General features: G+C 42.2%; 1 protein-coding gene and 1 long non-coding RNA gene across 6 annotated transcripts in view; one reads left to right on the top strand and one right to left on the bottom strand.

The window, feature by feature from the left end:
- The window catches only part of Actr3b (actin related protein 3B), a 59,125-nt gene that overhangs the window by 4,796 nt on the left and 26,673 nt on the right, over window positions 1-27,656 (top strand). For 3 of the 5 annotated variants that reach the window (XM_048340514.1, XM_048340515.1, XM_048340517.1), the window contains exons 2-5: window positions 14,744-14,799; window positions 22,838-22,962; window positions 23,589-23,699; window positions 25,714-25,809. In XM_048340514.1, coding sequence (XP_048196471.1) covers window positions 14,744-14,799; window positions 22,838-22,962; window positions 23,589-23,699; window positions 25,714-25,809 — 388 coding nt within the window. Of the gene's footprint in view, window positions 1-14,743; window positions 14,800-16,734; window positions 16,930-22,837; window positions 22,963-23,481; window positions 23,700-25,713; window positions 25,810-27,656 lie in introns of those variants that run through there. The other 2 variants (XM_048340516.1, XM_048340518.1) reach the window with 2 other exon arrangements.
- LOC125347344 lies at window positions 511-27,651 on the bottom strand. Its single transcript, XR_007210148.1, has 2 exons — window positions 27,465-27,651; window positions 511-785 (listed from the first exon to the last, which is right to left on the bottom strand). It is a non-coding gene; the product is annotated as an uncharacterized LOC125347344 (long non-coding RNA).

The following is a 27,656-nucleotide window of genomic DNA, read 5'->3' on the forward strand; positions in this document are numbered from 1 at the left end:
TTGGAGATGAGTCTCATGGACTTTCCTGCCCATGCTGGCTTTGAACTGCAGTCCTCAGATCTCAGTCTCCTGAGTAGCTAGGATTACAGGCATGGGTCACCAGTGCCTGGCTATGTCACTACTTAGGAATTAACATTTTATTATGAGGCTCCCATACATTATATATTATAAGACTCCATTATATTTGGCTTCCATTTATCTGTAGCATATATGGATTGTTAATTCAAAAAGTTATGTTATGGCCTTTTCATTAGTTTCCGTGGGTTATTTGTGTTTTCCCATTATTTTGATGCTTAAATTAGCCTGACTGAAATTGACCCAGCTGAATCTCATTTAGGCTGTCTCCTATTTTCTTAAGAGCTATTATATTTTAGCATTTTGTTACTGTCAATGACATTTAATTTATTTACTACTTTTTATTTGCAGTGCTGGGGATCAAACCTAATTTTTTGTATATTCTAGGCAAGCATTCTACCACTGAAATACACCTCCAATTTTTCTTTGTATTTCTTGCTTGAATATCTCCAGAATAAATTTGTGGGTCAAATGGTAAATGCATATGTAATTTGCTACACAGTCAAACTCATAGTGTGGGTTTTCACCAGTAATCTACAAGGGGGTGCTTATGTTTTACATACTTGTCATAAGGGTATATTGCCATGAAAAATATGGAAGATAAATGGTATCTCAATTTTCCTTTTTTTTTTGGTCCTGGTTTTGGGGCTTGAACTCAGGGCCTGGGTGCTGTCCTTGAGTTTCTGTTGCTCAAGTCTAGCACTCTACCACTTGAGCCACAGCTCCACTTCTGGCTTTTGGTGGTTAATTAGAGATAAAAGTGCCTCCTTGGCTGGTTTTGACTCGTGATCCTCAGATCTCAGCCTCCCGAGTAGCTAGGATTGCATGTGTGAATGACTGGTGCCTGGTGGCTCTTGTAATTTTAATTTCTTCTTATGTGGGAAGCTGTACATCTTCTCATATGGTTAAGAGCCATTCCACTTTTTTTCTGGTCTTCATTTCTGTAACTTATGTTTCTTTGGGTGTTTGGTTTCCTGCTTTTAGAAGCCTTCCATGTACTGGGATTTGAATGAATCCCAGTTTGAATGAATGAGTGTCACATAAACCCAAGTTCAGTGACTTGTTAGGACTCAGCAATAGTGACAAAGGAAAAACAGCCTTGGAGGGATTGTAGTGTGTGTGTGCGTGTGCGCGCGCGCGCGCGCACGCATGCACATACACACACTCTGTCTTTCTGTTTGTGTAGAGTCTGGAGGAAACTCTTGGTATAACCATACTGTGTGAAGTTGTGACACTATATGTGCAGTGTAGGTTACTGGAGATGCTTGTTAGAGACCCAGTGCCCAAAGTTCACTTGGGAAATGTTTTTACAGGTATCCCCTTTATAGCAAGAAGCAAAATTCCAGGTCACAGAGAAAGGCTGGTTTCTTTTTTTTAATTTTTATTTAAGGTAAAAATGTTTAATATCAGATAAAAACATTGGTGACAACTTTATATGACTCATTATGTAGTGAAAAGAGCAAAACACTACTAGGAAAGAAGTAGGTGGGCTGGTAAACAATTTGGTGATCACATAACACATGAATGCTATGACATTTAACTCAGATGGTTACAAAACCTTAGAGACAACTGCATTAAATATTTCTTGTGTGATCTGCCAAGGGACAAGAAAACATACTTTTAACCCATACAAAGTTCAAAGTTGCTAGGTCCCAGTGGCTCACAGCTATCCAGGAGGTAAAGATGGAGAAGACTGAAGTTCTAGAAAGGCTGGTTTCTTAAAATATAACTTCAACTATTTTTTATAAGCCACATTGTGCACAAGTACAGTGAGCTCATCATTTAGGAATTGGGGAGTGTAAGCTCCAAGATGCCAGTCAGAGGCCACTCGGAAGCAGATAGTAGTCTTCTGTTGACTTCTATACATAGGGATATTAATGTTTTATTTAGGTTATAAAAACATATTCCTAATTTGTTATTTTTATCATGCTATATCTTTTTGGTGGGGGAGGGGAGGGCTGGTCATAGGGCTGAACTCAGTGCTTGGCACTGTCCCTGAGCTCTTTTGCTCAAGGATAGTGCTCTACCACTTTGAGCCACAGCTCCACTTCTGGTTTTCTGGTAGTTAATTGGAGATAAGAGTCTCATGGACTTAACTGCCAGGGCTGATTTTGAACTGCCATCCTCAGATCTCAGCCTCCTGAGTATCTGGGATTATATGTGTAAGCCACCAGTGCCCGCTGTGTCTGACTTTTCTTTTTTGGGGGTGGGTGGGATGTGTGGTACCATTCCTAGGGCTTGAACTCAGGGCCCAGGTGCTGTCCTTGCTTGTTTTGCTCAAGGCTAGTACTCTACCCCTTGAACCACAGCTCTACTTCTTTATTTTTCCCTTCCCTTCCCTCCCTCCCTCCGAGCCTCATAAACTTTTCTGCCTGGGCTGGCTTTGAACTTTGATTCTCAACAGATTTTTGTTCATCTCATTTCTTGACTTTGCCTCATGCTCAGGAAAAGCTTTCTCTCTTCATTCCTGGGTTATATTTTTTTTAAGTACTTTCTTTTTCTTTGTTGTTGGTGGTGGTCATGGGGCTTGAACTCAGCCTAGTTGCTGTCCCCGAGCTCTTTTCCCATAAGGCTAATACTGTACCATTTGGACTTGTACCACTTCTGGTTTCTGGTGGTTAATTGAAGAGCCTCATAAACTTTCTTGCTCAGCCTAGCTTTGAACCACGATCCTCAGATCTCAGCCTCCTGAGTAACTAGAATTACAGATATGAGCAATCAGCACCCGACTAATAGTTTTTTCGTATCTCTTAATCTTGTTGGGACTTTATCGTGGGATATCTTATGAAGAATGGGCCCACTTATATCAGCTCTATTTTCCTTTTGGCTATCCTGTTTATCTCTGTATCATTTATGGAAAAAAAACAACTTGGTGATGGATGTGACTGAAGGTGCTGCCTGTGTGTGTGCGCGCGCAGTTGTGTTTATTTCTGGATTTTGTCTTGTGTTGCCTCTGCCTCTTGGTCTGTTGATACAGTAACCTTAATTACTGGGGCAGTGCAGAATGATTCAAGGTCTAATTGTGCAGCCTTCCTGCCCCTCCTATTCTTTTTCTGGGGCTTTCTTATTTGTGTTCATTCTTTCCAGCTCCAAGAGAAAACTACCTGATGGCACTTTTGTAAGTTAATGAGGATCATCTTGATGTTGACTCTTGTGAGTTCATGATGTATGTTTCTATTAACTTAAGTCTGTTTTGTGTCTCTTGGGAGTATTATGATGCTTCCTCAGGTAGATTCCTTCTTCCCGCCTTTTCTCCTCTCTTTACAAGATTTTTTTGTTTTTGCCAATCTTGGGGCTTGACCTTCTTTTGCTCTAGGCTAGCACTCTACCACTTGAGCCACAGTGCCACTTCTGGCTTTTTCTGTTTGTGTGGTACTGAGGAATGGAACCCAGGATGCTAGGCAAGCACTCTACCACTAAGCCACCTCCTCAGCCCCCTATAATAGATCTTGTTGTATAATTTAGGCTGGCCTCTTATCTCCTGCCTCTGTCTCCTAAGTGCTGGCACTGTGTGTGTGCATCACCGTGACTGGATGACTTAATTTACATTGGGTATTTTTTTTTTTTCAATGTGAGATCTTGAACCAAGGGCTTCATGCCTGTTATGCAAGCTCTCTACCATTGAGCTCTACTCTCATTCTCTTAATATTCATTTTACTATTATAGTATCTTGTTTCATTTTTTAATTTTTTATGGAAGTGCTGTGGGTTGAACCCAGGGCCTGTGCATTGCTAAGTACAGACTGTACAACTGAGCTATACCCTCAGCTCTACCATCTTTTTCTTGACTATGTAAAATTTATATATGTGTGTGTGTAAATAAAGCAAAACCAAAGCCAGATATATTGGTCATATCAGCAAATGCAAATGTATCAACTAGTGAGCGTAAATAAATCCCTTTCCCTTCCCTCTCCTCTTTCCTCAAAGTGAGATTTTTTTTGTTGGTCATGGGGCTTGAACGCAGGGCCTAGGCACTGTCTGAGCTTTTTCACTCAAGGCTTGTGCTCTATCACTACGAGCCATAGCTCCACTTCCGGCTTTTCCGTAGTTAATTGGATAGAAGAGTCCCATGGACTTTCTTGCCCATGCTGGCTTCTAACCATGATCCTCAGATCTCAGCTTCCTGAGCAGCTGAGGCTTACTGGCATGAGTCACTGGTGCTACTTTTTTTTTTTTTTTTTGCCAGTCCTGGGCTTGGACTCAGGGCCTGAGCACTGTCCCTGGCTTCTTTTTGCTCAAGGCTAGCACTCTGCCACTTGAGCCACAGTGCCACTTCTGGCATTTTCTGTTTATGTGGTGCTGAGGAGTCTAACTCCGGGCTTCATGCATACTAGGTAAGCACTCTACCAGCTAAGCCACATTCCCAGCCCCTGTACTTTCTTTTTGAGTTGAATTGAACCTGTATTGCTAAGAGGACAGAGAGCCATTCATTATTACTCTTTGCCATATAACCATCTTAAAAGCTTCATTTATGAATAGTTCTCAAAATTGTTAGTAGCATTGATTTTTGTTGTCAGGCCTGGGGTATGAACTCAGGGCCTGGGTCCTATATCTGAACTTAAAAGCTCAAGGCTAGCGCTCTACCACTTGAGCCACAGTTCCACTTTTGGTGTTTTAATAATTGGAGATGAGTCTCATGGACTTTTTTGCCGCCCCCCTTGCTGGCTTTGAACTGTCATTCTTAGTAACTGGGATTGCAGGCATGAGCCATCAGTGCCCAGAAGCACTGACTTTTAAAACCATATATCATATATCTCCATACTAAAATGTTTTGGAGTACTTTTTTGGACATATGGTGATATAAATACACGTTCTCATAACACCTTCTCCTGGAATGTCCCAAAATGTGCAAACCAATGTGCAAATAAAGAAAGCAGCTGAAATTCATGTATTTTTTTTAAAATGAAGTTTACAGTAAAATGTGGACCCATTTGTGTGGAGGATACTGTAATGTGATTATTTCTGCCCATCTCTGCCTGGCAACAGGTGTCAGCATCACTGACAAGTCTCTGAAGCCACCACCTACAGAACTTGCTGGCTAGCTGGGAAATGCCCTAAGGCATAATGTAGCCATAATTCATTTCCGTGCTGCCAAGTAGCTGAGCATGCTGGTGGAAAGAGGGGTGACGTCCTAATACTGTCTTTGTCTTTGACTTGGTATCCTGGGAGGATAACCAGCTTTTATCTGAGTGCACATTGATAATATGTGAGAGGAGCTATTTCCCCTAGATTCTTTGCTTTATCACAGTGAACTTTGGTATTGGATGTGGCTTCAGGAAAAAGGATTTTATAGATTACTGGAAAGTAAAGTATGCCCACATTTTTGGCACTGCCCATTATTTCAATGAATTTTTCTTTCATCCTCTAAACACCCCAAAGAGTCTCACAGATGCAGGATACACAGTTTCTCTAAGTGGGGAAGAGAGGTTTTTTTTTTTTGTTGTTGTTTTTTGGTGCTAGTCCTGGGACTTGAACTTGGGACCTGGGCACTTTCTCTGAGTTTCTTTTCTCAAGGCTAGCACTCTGCCACTTGAGTTTCAGCTCCATTTCCAGAGCTTTTGGTGTTTAATTGGAGAGAAGAGTCTCACAGAATTTTCTGCATGGGCTGGTTTCAAACTGCGATCCTCAGATCTCAGCCTCCCAAGTAGCTAGGATTACAGGTATGAGCCATGGGTGCCTGGCAAGAGAGTAGTTTTGATATTGAGCCAGTAGCAGGGAGAACTGTGCCCCAATAAAGGTGAGTATTAAGCAGAAAGGATCCAACATGGGTCTTATGCATAAACAATTAGGGTCACAACAAGCAAATGCAGATGAAAAATACGCTTTGGCATAAAGGGCACCTCATGATTTGGGACTAAAGTTTTAGACAGAAGTATCTTGGCTCTTAAAAAATGTTGATGGGGCTGGGGATGTAGCTTAGTGGTAGAGCGCTTGCCTAGCATGCATGAAGCCCTGGGTTCCATTCCTCAGCACCACATAAACAGAAGAAGCTACAAGTGGTGCTGTGGCTCCAGGACAGAGAGGCTCAGGAATAGTGCCCAGGCCCTGAGTTTAAGACCCAGAACTACACCCTCCCCCCCAAATGTTGACGGTATGGGCTCTGTAAAATGGAAGAGCGAAGTAAATGAAAAGATAAAAAGTTTTGAGGCTGGCGCTGGTGGCTCACTGTAATCCCAACTACTCAGGAGGCTGAGATCTGAGGATCACGGTTCAAAGCCAGCCCAGGCAGGAAAGTCCATGAGACTCTTATCTCCAGTTAACCATCAGAAAACTCAAAGTGGCGCTGTGGTTAAAAGTGGTAAAGGAGCACTAGCCTTGAGCTGAAGAGCTCAGGGAATTCAAGCCCCATGACCAAAAAAAAGAACTTTCAAAGTGGGGTGATGTCCATAAGGAAGGAGATAAAAATAATTTCAGAGGGGCTGGGGATATGGCCTAGTGGCAAGAGTGCTTGCCTCATATACATGAGGCCCTGGGTTCGATTCCTCAGCACCACATATGCAGAAAATGGCCAGAAGTGGCGCTGTGTCTCAAGTGGCAGAGTGCTAGCCTTGAGCAAAAAAGAAGCCAGGGACAGTGCTCAGGCCCTGAGTTCACAGCCTAGGACTGGCCAAAAAAAAAAAATTTTTTTTTCAGAATGGAAATTGTATTGTAATCTGGAGAAGTAGTACCATTGTTCCTAGATTTACAATTACATGAGGACAGGCTTGGGAGATTACATAAACCACATCAGGAAAGACTAGAGAGAACATTGCTTAGACAGAAGACAGAAGCTGTGAGAGCCACAGAGATAGAATGTAGTCAGAGCTGGGGTTTTGAAGGGAATAGAGTAAGAAAGATGAGACACCCATAAAAAAAGATTTCCAGGAGAGCCAGGCATTACAACCTGGGATTACATTAATCCCAGCACTGGGAGGCTCACACAAGAGGATTAATAAATTCAAGGCCAGACTACATAGTGACTTTCAGGTAGTTTAAGCTGCGAATTGACCCTGCCTCAAAAGTTAAAAAATTCCTGCAATACAGTGTCATATAGATATAAGGGCTCATTGTGAACTGTACCAGCATAGTAAGTTCAGTAGACAGTTTATTAAAGTGGAAACATTGGGCTGGGGATATGGCCTAGTGGCAAGAGCACTTGCCTCCTTCACATGAAGCTCTCGGTTCGATTCCCCAGCACCACATATATGGAAAACGGCCAGAAGGGGCGCTGTGGCTCAGGTGGCAGAGTGCTAGCCTTGAGTGGGAAGAAGCCAGGGACGGTGCTCAGGCCCTGAGTCCAAGGCCCAGGACTGGCAGAAAAAAAAAAAAAAAGTGGAAACATTCTGGGGAATTGACTAAATTGGAACGATAAGGAATCCACACATTTAAGCAGAAGGAAAGCTCACCTGTGTTGGAAAGAATAAACTAGTCATAGACTTTTTTTTCTTTTTGCACTATAACTTGCTGAGGGCAATTGAGAAAAGTATTTATTACAGGGTCTGGGGAGATACCCCAAGTGGTACTCAAACCCACATCCCTTCAGAGTCCACCATGCAGAGACAGTCTCAAGCAAAGATGTATTGAGGAAGTAAGAAGCCAACTGACTGGCCAGGGACACAGCACAGATTCGGTAGCTGAAACTGTGACCTCCTAACAGTCCTCGAGCTGGGGTTTATAAAGGTAAAAGCATAGCACAGATGTAGTCGGTTGACACGGGGTAGAGCAAGCAAAAACAAGTTAAGCAAGTATGGCACAGATGTAGGAGATTGACGCAGGGGGTAGAGTTAAGCAGAATGTTGTGGTCAGGTTGACCTAATATTCAACTTCATTTTAATGATTGCTACCATGTTTCCCTAATCAAGATGGAGTCAGCTCTGCTCCCTACAACAGTAGAAAATTTAGAGAGGTTGGGTGTGTATGTATGGGCAGACAATATGATTATACTGAAATGTCAGCAGAGTATAACATAAGACCTCAACCAGTAACAGTGTGGTAGGAATCCTAGAGTAAGAGGATTGAGGTTCAGGTACCAGCCCAGGCAAAGAGACCTTATCTCAAAACAAGCAGTACATAAAAGGCCTGAATTATGTGGCTTAGTGGTAGAATGCCTATTTAACAAGATTGAGACCCTGAGTTCAAACCCTGTTACCACCAAAAATAACCAAGACAAAACATGTTGACATTTCAAATATGCAAAAGCTCAAGAATTCTAGCATTTATAAACCTCACTAGAAACTTACTTGCATATATAACCCAGTCACTTGAAGGATGAATCACCTAGGCACTGGAGGCTCATGCCTGTAATCCTACTCAGTGTAAGGTTCGCTGGGAAAGGAAACCCACCACATGGATCAAGCAGAAAGGAATTTATTGGGGGGAAAGCAAACTGCCTGCCCAAACAAGATGAAGGCGTGGGGAGACAGAAGGGAAGAGAAAAAAGCAAGAGGGAGAAAAGGAAAGAGCAGGGACTGCCTTGACCAGGATTATGTAGGAAAAAGTGGGAGATCTGGCCAGGTGGATTGGATGTGACCGCAGGAGGTGGTAACTGCCTCCAGGTGTGCCAGTTACCTAGGTAACACAGGTACTGGGCTCAGACTTACACAGGGGCATCTGCATGGTGCCAGGGGTGGACCTTACATTTCGGCCTTTTAATAATTATGAAAAAGGACGCTGACTGTCTACTTCCTGCAGGCAAGTGGGCATTGACATTAGGGGTAAAAAATGTGGCCCCTCTGGGAGAAGGCGAGCAGCAGCTGTCCCTTGGTGGTAGACGCCAGTCCTTGAGTGAAGCCTGGAAGTCTCATGAGGCAGGGGCTGTAACTTACTAGGAATTGACCACAAATACTTGTCAAGAGTTATTTATCTAAAACTGCCCGCTTTTTCCGTAGGCTTGTGGAGTAGATCAAACCCAGAATGGCTAACCTTTGAGAGGAAACCTAGAGAGGGGTCCCTGGAACCCAGCTTGCATCGCACTCTCGAGGACACAAGCCAAAGGTTGGGCCATTAAGAATGATTTTCTTTTCTTTTTTTTTGCCAGTCCTGGGGCTTGAACTCAGGGCCTGAGCACTGTCCCTGGCTTCCTTTTGCTTAAGGCTAGCACTCTACCTCTTGAGCCACTGTGCCATTTCTGGCTTTTTCTATCTATATATGTGGTGCTGAGGAATTGAACCCAGCCAGGGCTTCATGCATACGAGGCAAGCACTCTACCACTAGGTCATATTTCCAGGCCCTAAGACTGATTTTCTGGCCTATGAGGTGTTTGAGTTTTGTGGAGTAGTCTGGTGAGGATATTGGCATCCATAGGACACAGATAGGGTCCACAAGGACACAGGTCTGCAAGGATGTAGAGTCAAGCTCTTGATTCAGGCATCCCTGAAATGAGAACAGGCTGGCCAAAAAGGCATAAGGGGTCCCTCTGGTGTGGTCAGACAAACAGAGGACCCGTAGACGGGAGTCACTTACCAGATGTAGAGAGGAGATGGTGTGGTGGATGCGTAGCAAGCAATTGTAAAGGTGAGAAGACTGAGGTGAGGTTCCTCTAGTTTTCGGCAGTTTGGTCTGAGGAAGGGCGGCCAAGGAGGTGAATTAACCCTCAAAAGAGAAGAGGGAGGAGGGGATCCAGCGACTCCTGACTCTGTTCCCTCCCAAGTCGGCACCAGATATAAGGTTTGCCAGGGGCTGGGGATATGGCCTAGTGGCAAGAGTGCTTGCCTCGTATACATGAGGCCCTGAGTTCAATTCCCCAGCACCACATATACAGAAAACAGTGGCGCTGTGGCCCAGGACTGGCCAAAAAAAAAAAAAAAAAAATTTGCCAGAAAGGAAACCAGCCACATGGTTCAGGCAGAAAGGACTTTATTGGGGGGAAGGCAGATTGCCAGCCCACACAAGATGGAGGTGTGGGGAGACAAAGGGGAAGGAAGAAGGGAAAAAGCAAGAGAGAGTAAGGAAGAAAAGGAAAGAGAGGGGAGACTCCTGTTGAGCTGGGTTATATAGAAAAAGGTGGGAGGTGTGGCCAGGTGGATTAGATGTGATCTCAGAGGAGGAGGTAACTGCCTCCAGGTGTGCCAGTTACCTAGGTAACTCAGGTACTGGGTGAGGACTTAAACAGGTGGGGGGGCATCTGCATGGAGCCCTCCCAGGGTGGACCTTACACTCAGGAGGTTGAGATCTGAGGATTGAGGTTTGAGGTTTAAAGCCATCCTGGGCAGGAAAGTCTATGAGACCCTGATCTCCAATTACAGAAAAAGCTGGAAGTGGTACTGTGGCTCATGTGGTAGAGTGCCAGCCTTGAGCAAAAAGGAGCTCAGGGGTAGCTTGCAGGCCCAGAGTTCAAGCCCCAGGACCAGCAAAAACAAATCCACAACATATATGTACACGCACACACAGGATGTGTGTGTGTGTGTGTGTGTGTGTGTGTATGTATGTATCCTGTAAAAGTGGAATAAATATTGACAGCCTTGAAAATAGAAAGATAACCATACATACATAGCAAAAAACTGCTGAAAATGTCATCAATGAATTAGGCCAGGATTAGGCTGATGAGTAGGGCAGTGAGATAGTTCATCTTGCATCATATATAGTCAAGGAATACCTTTCACTGTGGAAATTGAAGCTTTCATTATAGTGAACATTGACTGCAGCCTTTGAAACTTATCAGCTGGAAAGAAGAAAAAACAATGGGATAAAAATAGATAATTTCAGGGCTGGGAGCATGGCTTAGTGGTAGAGAGCTAGCCTAGCATGCACGAAGTCCTGGGTTCAATTGCTTAGTACCACATAAACAGAAAAAGCTGGAAATAGTGCTGTGGCTCAAATGGAAGAGTGCTAGCCTTGAGCAATAGAAGCTCAGGAACAGTCCCCAGGCACTGATGTCAAGCCCCAGGAGTGCAGAAAACAAACAAAAAATCAATTCAGGCTGGGTGCTGGTGTCTCACACCTATAATCCTAGCTACGTAGGAGGCTGACATCTGAGGATTGAAGCCAGCCCCAGTGGGAAAGTCCATGAGACTCTTAATTCCAATTAACCACCCAAAAGTCTGTGGCTCAAGTGGTAGATCACTAGTGTTGATTAAAAAAGCTCAAGCCTCAGGACCAGTGTATGCACATACATATACATAGAATAGATTGTTCAGGTACCTTAGGGGCAGATTACTTGCTTATTAATATACACGAGGCACTGGTTGTCAGCACCACAGACAAGCAAAATAATTGAGTAAAACAAAACAAAGAGAACAGAAGAGTATGCAAGTTGAAACAAGAGTGAGAGTCTGTTGAACACACTATGAACTCATCTAATATTGACTCAAAAACTGAATTCATACCCTTTTCTAAACTGATGTTGGGTTAATGTAAGGTCTACCCCAGGATGGCTCCGTGCAGAAGCCCCTCACCTGGTTAAATCTCTACCCAGTAACCTGGGTAACCAGCATACCTGCAGGCAGTTACTTCCCCCTTCCCTTAGGTCGCATCCTAATCCACCTGGTTACACCTCCCTGCTCTAGATTAGGCAGGGCCATGGGGGAGAGGGGGTGCACCTTCTCTTGGGCCATGTATCACCTTGGCCATAGGCCACCAGTTCAGGAATAAGCTTTTCTCTCCTGCCTGAATACTGTGTGGGCAGTCTCCTTTATCAGCTACCTACTTTAACCTTACAGTTAATATAAGTGAAAATCAGAAAGTAAAAAGATGGTCATAAAAACATCTAACAAATGCAGATTAGGGTTGGAAACAACCCTCTAGTGTCACTTAATGAATAGAAACACAGAGTTAAAGGAGATGATGTCAAGGCAATTTCTGTGAAGAAGAGTGTGTAGCCATTCTCTCCAGAGTTGTAGGCAGGCATACTGATCAGGTGGTCTGCTGGGTTTTTATTCCAACCCATGTCTGTCCCTCCTCCTTGTGAAGGAGTCAGGCTCACCTCCTGTTCATGATTGATTACCAAAGTGATAGGGTAAGACGAGGGAGTTAGAAAGCACTCCAACCATCAGTTACTATTGTCTCTTCTCCCGTGACTTAATACAGCTTTAAAAAGCTCCTTTTACTTTGGTTCTAATGGAACTTTAGGAAAGAATGCTGATAGGTCATATTTGCTCCATTTAAACAGTTAAAATGCCATCTGAAATGCCATTTTAATCTGGAAGTTACAGTACATTTTATAATATTGAGAGTCCACAGAGGGGCAGAGCCAGTTCCCACCAGCAGATTCAGGGATGATGGATGATGCCCACGGAGCGTCATGTCATCTTCAATAACACAATGGGACAAGGGATGGGTTAACTGACATAGTTAAGCCAAGGTGTCTTCCCCCAACCTCTGTTAAACAGTTCACATTGGCCCAGGGCCATCAATCATGAAGTAAGGTTAACAGTTTGAATAACACACCTAGGATACTGGGCATCACTATGATAGGTAATACAGGGACTCCTGTCTTTTGACTGGTTACTGCAGAAGATCACACACTTCTAATTCTGTGTAAACAATCATACAAGCCGGGTTTTCTCCAAAATCATTTATACTTTCAAGCACACCAGTTGCATCTGCAACCAGTCATTGTTGCCACAGGGCTCTAGTCCCACAAGGTAGCCTTTCACAATCTTACATTTACCAGAAACATAAAACAACACAACTTAGGGGCAGATCAAATAGGTGAAAAAGACTAAATTTAGATAAGTGCATTTGGACAGCCTGAGCTCTATATTGTATAAAGAGACTATAGTTTATACAACCCAAGGTGAACATTTGAAAAATTGATTGCCATTATACAGTACACAGTGTGAGGATTATTATTTAAAAACTATCATTAAGATCTAAGCCCAGTTTTGTGTGACAATCTTAGGAGGGAGTAGTGCTGTTCTAGTTGAAATTTGAGTTTGAGATAGGATCTCACATGTGTCTCTGATGAACTTCCCTATAGATGGAGGAATGGTACCCTGTATAAAGATGTAAGAAATACTTCCATTGTGTTTTTTTTTTTTTTGTCTCTTTGTTTCTCTCTCTTTGTTTCACACCCCCCCCTCCCCCCAGTTCTGGGGCTTGAACTCTGTCCCCTGAGCTTTCTTCAAGCCTAGTGCTCTACCACTTGGGCCACACCTCCACTTTCAGCCTTTTGGTGGTTAACTGGAAGTAAATCTCATGGACTGCCTGAGCTGGCTTTGAACTGCAATGCTCACATCTGGTCTCCTCAGTCTTTCAGGATTACAGTCATGAGCCACTGGCACCTGTCTTTTTTTTTTTTTTTTTTTTGAAACAAGAATTTTCTGTTTAACTCCAACTGGCCTTGAACGTGCCATCCTTGTGCTTCAGCTTTCCAAGTCCTGGTTTGTAGGTGCATGCCACCTCCTGCTGACTGGGTTTTTGTGGTTCAGTCCATGTGACTTCCACTCTGGAAAGCCTCTGGGCTCCGAGTCGACCTGGAACCTTTTCCTTCTGTGGCTCTGACTCTTGGAGCAGGAGACTTGCAGGTTGTCTTCCCAGCTCTGTAGCCTGTGGACATGAGAGGGCTTTAGTTGGTTCTCAACCTCTAGGGCTGAGGTCTCAGGTCCTGGCCTCATTTTCCCCCTGGCACGTGAACTCGGGTGCTGTGGAGGCTGAGCAGTGCAGTGTGATATAAGGGCAGCTACCTTGCTTGTTTTGTCTTCCCCACGTCTCACTGTGTGTTAAAAAAACTAGAAGTAGCATATGGTAAAATACATTTAAAATAATAAAAATCAATTTGTTATAATTAGAAATATCAAATCCAAAGATTTAGTTTCAAGCATATTGGAATAACTTGTGAAAAATAAATTCCTAGTTCCTTTCACAAGGCTCTGAGTATTTTATTTATGATGAGCATTAGTGCAATATGGGGGCCTGGCTGTGCAGACTTCACTATTAATTAATCTTGGTTAAAAAAAAAAAAAAGGAAGAGCTGATAAGTCTCCTCAATGTCCTGAAGCGTCTCAGCTTTTCCAGCAGATGGTCTGATGGTTTTCACCCCCTTTTTTATATTTAGGAGATTAGCAAATGCTTTTGGAACACTTAGTAGTATTTTGGCATTTATTTTAGTAAAGACTTTTTGGAATCTATCATACAGGGTATCTTGACAGAAAATGGGCTTCTTCTGAAATGAGATGATAAAGAGATACTTCTGTCAGACGAGTCCCAAGAGATGGCAGTAGCTGTTCTAGACATATGCCATGACATTTAGAGAAAATTACATAATCCTTTTCTAACCCACTCCCCCAAAAGTTCAGGAAGTTGGGAAATAAGTCTACTTTCTACAGAGCCAATGCCAGAATTAGCCTGCAATATTTAGATTTGGGTTCTTTTTATGCAATTCACTAGCTGGTCTTGGGCAGCTTAATTAACTTCTCAGTGCCTCAACTTTCTCATCTGCAAAGTCAGATACTATCCACTTTTTCTTAAGTTTTTTCAAGGACTAAAAAGCATGGAATCACTTTAAAAATCATTAGGGACACACAAATGTCATGTGTTTCTGATGTAGTAGAAGCATAATGCTTTAGGTTTTATAACCGCTTTATTTGAAGTTAGTATTTGATTCTCAGCACTCACAATTCCCTTTTTTCACAGCTCAGGTTGCAATCTGAGGCTTGATGTTTTAGGACGTGGAGTGCTTATGATGAAAGACACTACTGGAATGTGGATGAGAGCATTATCGTCTAAATGTGTTGATGACTTTGTGCTTTTAGGTATACCAAGCTTGGCTACGCAGGCAACACTGAGCCACAGTTCATTATCCCATCATGTAAGTAAAGCTCTACCCTGGGGTTTTAAAGGCTTGCATTCCTAGCATTCTCACCACGAGCATTCCCAAGCATTCATTCTAGTTCTGTTTCTCGAGGTGTGTTAACTTACTGTCTTGTAGAAGATTGTTCTAGCTGCTGGGAAGAGTTATTTTGCATTTAATTCCTGAGTGTTGCTGCAGGCATTGCTGTAACCTAAAACCCCACAGTGTTTCAGCCTCTCGATTCCTTTCTCACACAGCCCTTTGCTACCATCACTGGCGTTTCATTAGGAAATGCGGTAGGAGACTGTCTAGAAAATGGATATCTGGCTCTATAATAAGAAAACTGTAATTTTAAGTGAGTACAATTCGGTGGGCCTAGTAACTTCATGAGTGAATATTATCTGCATTAATCACTTTTTTTTGGGTGGAAGTAAGAGGACTGCTAACCACTTTAAAAACTTTAAAAAATCATATTGTTTTTAAGTTTTAGTTAGTAGGAGTGATAGCCTCACATTTTTGCATGAACTCTGCTTACCCAATCTTTGTTTCCCACAGGAGTTTCCTCAAGGTCAAGTCTGTGTTTGTAGGTTGAGTTTTCTGGAAAGATCTAAATCCCAAGTTACAAGTTAGAGGCAGTTTACCAGGGAGAAAGGTATATCTACCAAGCATGAAGGAAAATTGATTCCCTAGACATTGTTCCTCTGAGACAAGCTGAGACCCTAGGTGCTGTAAGGGATTATCTAGAGACACTAGGAATCTATGACCACTACCCAACTCAGAGGGAAGGCGATGAGGTGGGGAAAGGGGCTTGATGAGTATTTATTCAAGGGGAGGCTAAAGCTTTTTTTGGGTTAATGTGAATATCAAGTAATTGGAATTGGAAAGTTTGCCCAGACTCCTTGAGATTATGTCACCTGTCCAGTTCCTTTTCTTACTGAATAACTGGCACTGTTTTGATTTTTGCGGGGTGGTGGTGGTGGTGGTGGTGGTGGTGGTGGTGTCGGTCAGTTCAAGGTTAGCTCATCACTTGAGCCACAGCTACACTTCCAGATTTTTTTTGTTTTTTCTGCCAGCCCTGGGGCTTGGACTCAGGGCCTGAGCACCGTCCCTGGCTTCTTTTTGCTCAAGGCTAGCACTCTGCCACTTGAGGCACAGTGCCACTTCTGGCCGTTTTCGTATATGTGGTGCTGGGGAATTGAACCCAGGGCCTCATGTATACGAGACGAGCACTCTTGCCACTAGGCCATACCCCCAGCCCACTTCCAGATTTTTGGTAGTTAATTGGTGATAAGAGTTTCATGGACTTTCCTGGGTAGGCTGGCTTTGAACCAAGTTCTTCAGATCTCAGCCTCCTGAGTAGCTAGGATTACAGGTGTGACCCACCAGCGCCTGGCTTATGTTTTTATTTCTTTTTTCTTTTCAAAATTTGAACAGATGCCACACATATGAGTTACCTCTGGCAAATAGATGTTGTTGGTTTGCTATATCCTTATTTTAAATTGGTAATTAGGTCATCTGGATGCCAAAGACTAGGTGACTAGTACAACAGAACGTTATCACCATCCTGGAGGCTCAGAGTCCGAAGTCCAAGGTGCTGTTAAGGTGTTGATTTCTGGTGAGGCCTTTTTTCTAGCCTTTCAAAGGGCCAGTTTTTTTGCAGTGGTCCTCTGTGTATGTGTATCTATGGAAGAATTGCCATGTCTTCTTACAACACCACTATTCCTGTGGGTTTTAGGACTCCACCCATGTAAATCTGCTTAACCTTAAATTACCTTTTGTCTCCATGAAAACTCATGTTGGGAATTAGGGCTTCTGCATTTGAATTTTGGATGTAGTTAAGTCTGTTACAGCTGATATTCTGTAGGATCAATTATTCTTGTGTGAATTTTGTTAGTGTTGATGATGATCATTTCATGTTGAGTTGTTGACAAGTTGGACTTTTTGACTTTCCAGAGCAGAAGATTAGATTGTATTTAACCTTAACTACGTCAGTGAAAAAAAAACAACCCCAAAGTTGACCTTGTATCTTTTTGCTTTAATATGCTGCTATTTACATCTGTCAGCGGCACTCAGTTGGCTGTGCCCTTTAACCTGTTATTATTAATAAGGGGATTGGAGAATGATTAGCAGGATTTCATCCACTATCAGGTGAGCTCTCAGACTAGAGCTAGCAGAAAAATGTCAAGGAAGTTGGGGTAAGGGGTAACTTATATTGTTGGCTGACATGTTTATAAAAGGTGGGTTTGAAGATGTTTGGGCAGTAATGAGAACGGTGGATATGTTTGCCCTTAGAACAGATGGAAGGTCTTGGTTACTGTGGACAAGTAAATGGCGCACTGCTTGGCTTGGTGCTGGGAGTAGAGCCCTGTATTTATTTTCAGTTTTCGGAACAGATTCCAGGACATACATGTTGAAATGGCATCGATAGAGAAAAGCAGAACTGGAGTGGAAGCCCAGTGGCAGAGTGCTTGCTTGGTATGTGCCAGGCACTTTGCTCTAACCCCAGCACCACAGGAGGCAAAACAGAAAGAGAGGAGGGGAGGGGAGGGGAGGGAGGGCGGAGGGACAGGAAGAGAGAAGAGAGAACCTTTTGTGAGGTGTGTGGATGCTCCTTGAGGGCTAGGGCAAGACTTTCTGAGAGCCTTTCTCAGGGGCCTGGGCCTGGGATTACAGTAGCTCTAAATCCATTCTTTTTTTTTTTGGCCAGTTCTGGGGCTTGAACTCAGGGCCTGAGCACTGTCCCTGGCTTCTTTTTGCTCAAGGCTAGCACTCTGCCACCTGAGCCACAGCACCACCTCTGGCCTTTTCTGTTTATGTGGTGCTGAGGAATCGAACCCAGGGCTTCCTGCATGCTAGGCCAGCACTCGTTTTGGTTTTGTCTGTTTTGTTGAGACACTTATGTGGCTTAGCAGTATTTAATGTTTTTGCATTAGTATTCAAAAGTCTATAATAGTTTTAATTTCTTACACCATTTTTTGTCTGATTTGTGTATATTATACTGGTATCCTGGTATCACAAAATGGGTTTGTTAGCCTTTTATATTTTTTTGGAACAGTTTGTTCCAGTTTGTATAACTAGAAATAATTACTTAAAGTGTTAGGTATCTAACTTTTTTTTGTGTGAAATATACTGTATATTTTGTTTGTTGATTTTTGTCGGTTGTTGGGCTTGAACTCAGGGCTTGGGTGCTGTCCCTGAGCTCTTTTGCTCAAGGCTAGTGGTGCTCTACCACTTTGAGCCACAACTCCACTTCTGGTTTTTGAATGGTTAATGGGAGATAAAAGTCTCATGGGGACTTTTCTGCCCAGGCTGACTTTGAATGTCGATCCTCAATGAGGTCAGCCTCCCAAGTAGCTAGGATTACACTTTTGCCTAGCGATATGTTAATATTTTTTAGTGTTGGAACTGGGATTTCAGCTCTATCATGGGAGCCATACCTCCACCTTTTGCTGGTTAATAATTGGAGATGAGAGTACCTCAGCTTTGCTTACCTGGCTGGCTTTGAACCTCCATTCTTTAGATCTCAGTTTCTTGTGTAGCTATAGATGTAAGTCACTGGCACCTTGTTCTGAATTGTTAAAATTACTGTTTAGATTGTTAAATTACTATAAACTTTTTCTTTAAATTATTTTAAATAATTATAGGTTCCATAGGAAGTAGCAAAAATAATTAGAAAGGCCCTGTTTATCTTTTCTCAGATTATCCCCAGAGTTACATTTTATACAATTGTAGTATAGTTTGTGTGGATCTGTGAATCCTGGGACTTGAATTTAGCCCTGGGGCTTGAACTCTGGACCTGGGCATTGTCTCTGAGCTTTTGTGCTCAAGGCTCTACCACTTGAGCCACAGCTCCTCTTTTGGCTTTTTTTGGTGGTTACTTGGAGAGAAGCGTCTCACAGACTTTACTGTTTGGCTGGCTTTGAACTGTAATCTTCAGATCTTAGCCTGTTGAGTAGCTATGGTTATAGGCGTGAACCACCAGCACCTGATTTATGGTATAGTTTTAAATATAGGAAATTGACATGGGTATGATGTGTACATAGTTCTGTATATTTATAATTGTTCTCTTGAAGGATTTTATGACTGATCCTTTTAAAATACTTGGATTTGTTTTTTTTTGCCTTGTCTGGGGCTTGAACTCTAGGCCTGAGCACTGTCCCAGAGCTGCTTTTTCGCAAACCTAGTGCTCTACCACTTGAGCCACAGCGACACGTCCAGCTTTTTTTGAGTGGTTTATTGAAGATAAGAGTCTCATGGACTTTCCTGCCTGAGCTGGTTTTGAATTATGATTCTCAGATCTCAGCCTCTTGAGTAGCTAGGATTACAGGCGTGAGCCACTGGCACCCAGCTGTAAAATACTTTCTTGATGATTAAAAAATCTGTCACTTCTCTCTTTTGCATATATTAATTATACAAAGAGGTTTCATGGTGATATTTCTTTGTCTGTCTATCTGTCTTTCTCTCTTTCTCTTTTTCTTTCTGTCTGTTTTTCTTGTTTTTGTTTTGGTTTGTGGGGTTTGAACTCAGGGCCTGTGTTCTGGCCCTGAGCTCTTTTTCCTCAAGGCTAGTGCTCTACCACTTTGAGCCATTGCGCCACTACTGGTTTTTGAATGGATAATTAGAGATGAGTGTCTCTCTGGGACTTTTTTGCCTGTGCTGGCTTTGAACCTTGATCCTCAGATCTCAGCCTCCTTAGGGTTATAGGTGTGAGCTACTGGTGCCTAGCTCGTAGTGATATTTCTATATATCTGTATTCACTCTCGTTACTCTTTCTACCTCCCCCCTCTTTTTCAGGTATGGGTTTGAACTAAGGGCTTCACACTGTTCTTTTACTCTACCACTTGAGCTGTGTCAGGCTTTTTGGTGGTTAATTGAGATAAGAGTCTCATGGACTTTTCTGCTCAGGCTAGCCTCAGATATCAGCCTCCTGAATACCTTGGATTATAGGTGTGAGCCAGTAATGCCTGGCTCCCCCTTCCTTTTTTTTTTTTTTTTTAAGATAATAGAATAATCATACTAGCCACTGCTATTACCTCCTTTTGCCTTTCTCCTATGATTGTTCCCACCCCCCTCCCCCAAGTCCCTGTGGTCTACACATTATACCATCTTCCTCCCTCCTTTTTTTTTGTTGTTGTTGTTTTTGCCAGTCCTGGGGCTTGGACTCAGGGCCTGAGCACTGTCCCTGGCTTCTTTTTGCTCAAGGCTAGCACTCTACCACTTGAGCCACAGTGCTACTTCCAGCTTCTTCTATATATGTGGTGCTGAGGGATCGAACCCAGGGCTTCATGCATACAAGGCAAGCACTCAACCACTAGGCCATAGTCCCAACACCTCCCCCCCCCCCTTTTTGTTTTTGTTTTTGGCTCAATTCTGTTTATGAGAGAGAACTTGTGATATTTGTCTTTTTGAGCTTGGCTTATCTCATATGACATGGTGTTCTCCTGTTCTGCTCTCTTTTCTTGCACTTGACAATTTTCTTTATGGCTGAATAATTTACACTGTGTATATGTACAACATTTTCTTTATTAAAAAACAGATGGGCATCTAGGCATAGTCTGACTGTTGTGTTGCAGACCTCGTGTGAAAGTATCTGTCTTGTATGCTGACTGTCTTCCCTCTATGTATTCTAGGGGTGGTTTAACAGGATCATATGACAAAATTCCTCCAAACTGATTTATAGGTGGCTACACTAATTTACATTCATACCTCCGCCCTACTCCCTATCCTTGCCAACCTGAATGTGTTGATTTATTCTCCATGGTCACCTTTCTGAGATGTGAGAACATGTCTTCATGTATTTATTGGCCATTGGTACTTCCTTTGAGAACTGCCAGTTCAGTTCATTTGCCCATTTATTACTAGAATTGTTTGTTCTTTAGGTGTTTAATTATTTGAGGCCTTTATTCTGGATATTAATTTGTTAATTCATTGTTTTGCTGTTACAGTTATTTCTACAGAGTATCTGTGTATCCATATCACTTACTTTCTAATGACTTTTTTCAGTGTGGATTTCTAGAAGTGGAGTTATTGGATAAACACATGTTTACTATGTGACCCAGTTTCTCTGCAGATTGGTTTTGTGCTGGTGTTCAGATTAGGTATTTAGCTAGTAGCACTTTTGGTCTCCTATGTAGTGTAGATGATACTGTTTGTTGAGTACTACTCTGCACAGAGTTCTCTCCTCAGCGCTATGTGTATGTGAAGAACGAGGAGGCTCAGTTAGAACTTCCCTTGGGCCAGCTAGCTAGTCCAGGCTGAGCCCATGGTCAGAGCAGGTTTGTGGAACTGCCCTGTCTGTGCTGTCCACTTTGTGGAGATACCATGTGGAAAATAAAAGTTGGCTAGAACATTTGAAGCAGTTCAGGTCAGAAATATCATTTACCCTCCCCTTAAATCCACACACAAGAATTTTTGTGTTCAGTTCTGGGAAATTTTTATATATTTATTTGGTGCTAGAGTGCTGTGGTTTCACTGGAAATATGCTAACTTTCATAGTGAGATTCTGTTAGCATAGTTATAGAATTAGGTTTATGTTAGAATTATTTAGGTATAGTTTGAACATTTTCCGTGGAGTGGAATATTCATTTGACAACTATTTCTCTAATCCCTAGCCTCGTGCAGCCTGCCCTGGCTCTGGCAGGTCTCAGATTTGCATGGCCTTGATCATTAAGCCTCCCCCTGTAAAGTGGAGATAAAGCACCTACCTTGAGGATATTGAGAGGACAAAGTGTGCACAAGAACACTTAGCCAAGTGCCTGATAAATGTGAATAGTTACTTATTTTACTGATTGACATCCATGCCAGGTTCTAGAGAACTGCTGTAAGACTGAGAATATGTGACAGTCTTGGTGGTGGGCTGCTTTTAATGACTGTGATTCTCTGAAAAATGCCACAGTGGAGTTTTCTGAAAGATTTGTGGGTGCACAGAAACATGCCCCCACCCCCAGGTTGGCAGGGAAAGCCTTTTACAGGGTGGGAGTAGGGTGTGTATGTGTTTGGGGGGGGCAGTGTTTGCTCTTAGCCCTCCCAATGAGTTTTCTAGAGTCAAAGGGGGCCAGAGCTTAGGGTGTAAACGGCAAATCGAATCTTTTCAAAGCCTTTCATAGCTCATTAGATGCTCAGTTTTGGAGTGGTTTAAATGATTATTACTGAATGTACTTCCAAATATTTAAGATCTTTGCCTGTAATCCTAGCTACCCAGGAGCCTGAGATCTGAGGATTGTAGTTTGAAGTGAGCCTAGGCAGAAAAGTTGGTGAGACTTATCTCCAACTAATCACCAGATGTTGGAAGTGGAGCTGTGACTCAAGTGGTAGAGCACTAGCCTTGACCAAAAAAGCTTAGGAACAGTGCTCAGGCTCTGAGCTCATGCCCCAGGACTGGCACATAAACAAAAAAAATGTATAAAGCCTGATGTTTGAAGGTGCTGAATGATGCAATTGCTTGTCCGTTTATTTTTGCCATAGATATTAGCTAACAGCCTTTGAGTTTTATCTTTTAATTGTATGTTACATCTCTTTTTTTCTCCCAAGGCTAAAAAATACATAAGCTTAAATACTAGAAATAATCATAAGCTGGATACTAAACAACTATCTGATGTAGAGTTTTATTAAAATGTCCCAAGTACATATAGATACTATTTCAGTTTGCTTTCCTCTTCCGTGTTGTGTAGAAATTTGTCCCTTTCTACATTGTATTTAAAATTTATAAATTGCTCATGTATAATCCATGGGTATCTCATTCATTATCTTGGGCTATTCCAGGTGAAATTGAGAAATTTAATAACATTGTTTCTGTGTTAATATCCAAGACAGACCAGCTAAGTTTCTTTGTGTCACACTGGAAAGAATACTGGAAAACAATAACTTGCCTCAGTATTACTCTTTGGGCTCATTGACAACTTTTCTTGTGCATACCCTCAAAGGAAAACATTGAAAATTTCCTAGTATGTACATAGATGCTAGGGACTGTACAATTGTATTATCCATTCTTGAGCTTTCAGATTTGTGTGGAGAGTGATGGAAATCTTTGTGCTTTTTATTTTATTTTATTTTCAAGGTATTGCCATCAGAGAGTCTGCAAAGGTAGTTGACCAGGCCCAAAGGAGAGTGTTGAGGGGAGTTGATGACCTTGACTTTTTCATAGGGGATGAAGCCATCGATAAACCTACCTATGCTACAAAGGTAAACTTCTGAAAGTTTTTTAAGAGCAGAGCCAAAAACAGAGCAGAGGATGAATTAGGAATTGTCTTCCAGAGTTGTGGAGTGCGATTCTGCTCTTAGGCTTGGATGGAGGCAGGTAGGTGAACAGTAGGTGGACAGAACAACAGTAGGTTGTTCCTGAATAGGTGTATTTCTGAGTGTGGAACCACATGAATTAAAGCATGGGAATGCAGGTTGACTCAAGCAACATTGTCACCCATGAAAGCTAAATCTCCTCTGGAGAATTGCATGTTAACTATTGAACATATTAGACATGGGAAATTGCAGTTTGAGTAATTAAGAAGAAACACTTGAATAAATACTTCATCCAAGTAAAAAGGAAAGAAAATACCAGATTCATTTGAATGATAGATGGTGTAGATGCCTCTGCTTCTCACTATTGAAGTGATTCTTTGTAATTAGATTGGAGGGAGGAGCAGATATAAACAGCATGTAAGTTAGTCTCTCTGTTAAAGTGCCCCTCGTTTTTCCTTGCATGAGTTACTAACTTCAGGAGGACGCCTTTCTGTGGTTCTCTGTGCCTGTACTATGAAGCAGACGCTCTTACTGTTCTGAAGTTGGACATGTTTTGTTTTTTCTTGCTCCAGTGGCCTATACGGCACGGCATCATTGAGGACTGGGATCTTATGGAAAGGTTCATGGAACAAGTGGTTTTTAAATATCTTCGTGCTGAACCTGAGGACCATTATTTTTTAATGGTGAGTAACTGGAACTAAGAGGCATATATTCCTGTAAACTTTTCTTGCTGAGATTTCTAACTCAGCTTAGCATTTAACTTTTCAACCTAAGGAATTTAAAATTCCTTCTGAAGACATTCATATGAATCAGACTGCTTTTTTGCAAATAACAGAAATCTCAGTAAAACCATCCAGAAACAAAAGGGGCCCATTGTCCTGCAGAGCATGAAGGAAGGCCCTGGCAGTTCTGGGGCTGCTTGTTTTAGCAACTCAGAGATGGAATCTCCTTCAGCATGACTTCTCCTGTTGGCTCCCCACCTCAGAATGACTGCTAAGTTTCTGTGTTACCTCTCCAGGTATTTCTGTTCAGTCTGATCTAAGAGAAAGTTTTCCTTTTAAGAATTTAGAAACCACCCAGCAGATTTACCCCATCTGCCTGTGCCTGACCTGGTCAGTAGAGAGGAATGGAATAACCCTAAGTGATGTAGTTTAATCAAGATCTCTCCCTGGGAGGGGGAGTGTTGTGACCCTGGCTGGGACTCTGGGACAGGAGGAAGGGTAAAGATTCCAACAGTAAGCACCACAGAAGAAGGCATGCTTTTGCCTAGGAAACCAACTGTGTACTGTAATACTCTTTTTTTTTTTTTGCCAGTCCTGGAGCTTGAACTCGGGTCTGAGCACTGTTTATGGCTTCTTTTTGCTCAAAGCTAGCACTCTACCACTTGAGCCATAGCGCCACTTCCACTCTTTTCTGTTAATGTGGTACTGAGGAATCGAACCCAGGGCTTCATGCATGCTAGGCTAGCAGTTTACCATTAAAGCCACATTCCCAGCCCCAGAATGATTTTCTCTCTTTCTTTCTTTCTTTTTTTTTTTTTTTTTTGTCAGTTGGAGGGCTTGAACTCTGGGCCTGGGCACTGCCCCTGAGATCTTCAGCTCAAGGATAGCACTCTACCACTTTGAGTACAGCCACTGTACTCTTGAGGAGTAGCTAGATACTAAGATCATTACCACGTCCTATAGCAGATGAAACTTAAGATATTACTTTTCCCCTCCAGAGTTTAATGCTATTGTAAAATAAAAGTAAGTTTAGTTGTAGACCCTCACTTGTTCAAACCAATATTATTGAGAAATGACTAGAAACATTTCTTGTTTATGTGATGCACTCTAATTGTTCTGTTAAACATTACATGTTTCCTTCCATGAAATGTTCTTGTAAGTTAAAATAAATTGCATGTGTATAATGCAGTAGTTAAGAGCCAGTGGTTCATGCCTGTAGTCCTAGCTTCTCAGAAGGCTGAGATATAAGAATGGCAATTCAAAGCCAGCTTGGGCAGGAAAGACTGTGAGATTCATTTCTCCAATTAACCAGCAAAATGCCAAAAGTGGTGCTGTGGCTTAAGTGGTAGAGCACTAGCCTTGAGCAGAAGAGCTCTAGGTCCTGAATTCAAGCCCTAGGACAGTTCCCCCCTCTTCTTATAGGGAGTAATTTTATAGAGTTCTATAGTAGATTGGTTTGTCTTCATTCTGCTGGTTTATTTTACCTCATGTTTCTATTTTTCTGCATGTATGTGTTAACTCAGTAATTCAAGACTTTTTTCTTTCTTCCTTCCTTCCTCCCTCCCTCCCTCCCTCCCTCCCTCCCTCCCTCCCTTTGCGGGGGGGGGGGGCTGGTGGACAGTCCTGGGGCTTAAGCCCAGGGCTTGGGTATTGTCTTCGAACTTTTGTGTTCAAGGCTAGCTCTCTACTACTTGAGCCACAGCTCTACTTCCAACTTCTTGGTGATTAATTGGAAATAAGAGTCTCACATGCCTTCTTAACCAGGTGGGCTTTGAACTGTGATCCTCAGATCTCAGCCTCCTGAGTACAAAACTGGATGATTTTAAAAATCATCCTAGGTTTAGTCTGTCTGTAAAACTAGGGAGTTGTTACAATATCCTAGCTACCATATCTTTAGGTTAGTTTTTGTATAATTCTAATGTAATTTCGTAAACTTTGGGGGCATACTCTAAATAGAATGAATGTTTTCTTACAGACAGAACCTCCATTGAATACACCAGAAAATAGAGAATATCTTGCAGAAATAATGTTTGAATCATTTAATGTACCAGGACTCTACATTGCAGTTCAGGTAAAAAAGAAATGTTATTTTTGTGATTTCTAAAGAATCTTACCTGTCCAGCTGTGAAAGAAATATAATTAGAAACACTTTTTGTTGTAAGGCTGTGCTGTTCTTCCATCCATGAGAGTACATGCACGTTTACACCTATATACCATTCAGGCTGAACTAGAGCACTGTAGAGAACATAGTACATGACTTACATAAAGTGACTGTTATAGGTATAGAATATGTAAGTCCATCACTTACATAAATGTTACTGGTACGCCTTTTCTGAGTAAAGTGTAGTGTTTTGTCTTCTGGGTGGCAAGGTAGATGTATATGTCTGGCTTTCTTTTTAGTTTCTTTCACTTCTGATTAGAAAACAAACAACAACCCTAGATTCTGGAGAATCTTTTGAAAAATTAAATACCTTTGGAGGTCACTATATTAATTTGAGCCCTGTTTAATCACGGTGTACTCTTGTTTCTGAGAGATCCTGAACTTTCAGAAAAATTACTGCTTTAGGTAGCTTTGTGTCTGCCATTTTATACAAACGAATTGGTTGAAGTTTTAGGGGATAAATGAGATGGATGTTTTTCCTGTGTTTGCTGCCTAGTACTAGTCCTTACTTAAGAAAAAAGGAAGAGGAAGAGTTCCACAGAGAAATAAATTTGGGGACTACTGTGCTCTGTTATCTTCTGGTGACTCTCGGTGCCTATTAGCATAGTAAATGCTCTGAGAATTCCAATGTTGAGAAAAATGTATTTATTTCATTCAACTCCAACTGTTCTTTCCCCAAGGTAAGAATGTCCCATGTTATACAGAGACACCTTAGAAAAATCTGAGAGATATCGGAGTGTCCATACATTCAGGTCTTAGTGCACCTGAAGAGTGTTTTTTTAAAAAGTACAGTTGTGCTTCATCCCTGACCAGTGTTTGCCAGCCTCTGTGCTCTGTGCTGAACAGTTCCTTATATAGTGTCCTGTGGGATGCCAGATGCAGGATGCCTAGCAGTGGCCTGACTTCCACCTACTGGAGTACTGCAGCCTCACTTCCTGACACTTGCAACAGTGATCCTGGCTTCAGATGCTTCCCTGGGCAGTAGCTGCCCCTGGCTGAGAACCACTCTGTTATATCTGTCTGTCTAGAATTTCTGCCTGGGATCCTTAGTTGTCTGCATTATAAACAATAGTGCTTTTATGTATGTATGCATGCATGTATTTATTTACCTAGTTACTTATACTTACGTACATACTTACTTACTTGCTTACTTATTTGCCAGTCCTGGGGCTTGAACTCAGGGCCTGAGCACTGTCCCTGTCTTCTTTTTGCTCAAGGCTAGCATTCTATCACTTGAGCCATAGTACCACTTGTGGCTTTTTCTGTTTAAGTGGTACTGAGGCATGGAACCTATGGCTTCATGCATACTAGGCAAGCACTCTACCACTAAGTCACATTCTCAGGCCCTAAATATTTTTATATTTTTTATGAGCTTTTTTTCCCCCATTTTTGCCAGTACTGGGGCTTGAACTCAGGGCCTGGACACTGTCTTTAAGTTTCTTTTGCAAAAGGCTAGCTAGCACTCTACCACTTGAGTCATAAAGCCACTTCTGGCCTTTTCTGTTTGTGTGGTATGGAGGAATTAAACCCAGGGCTTCATACATGCTAGGCAAGCACTCTACCACTAAGCCACATTCCCTGCATTTTTAAATATATAATATTTGCATGTTAGGCTTTTAGGTTGCAACAGAAGTCTTAGAGAAGGGGGTTGGAGGATAGGGAAAGAAAAGTGTTTCTTAGAATTGCTAAGTAAGGCCAATTTAACCTGAGAGTAAGAAGGCTGATTGCTTTAGAGAATGTTTTGTGTTTTCTCTGTA

This window comes from Perognathus longimembris, chromosome 2, assembly GCF_023159225.1.
Source record: "Perognathus longimembris pacificus isolate PPM17 chromosome 2, ASM2315922v1, whole genome shotgun sequence".
Lineage (NCBI taxonomy): Eukaryota > Metazoa > Chordata > Mammalia > Rodentia > Heteromyidae > Perognathus > Perognathus longimembris.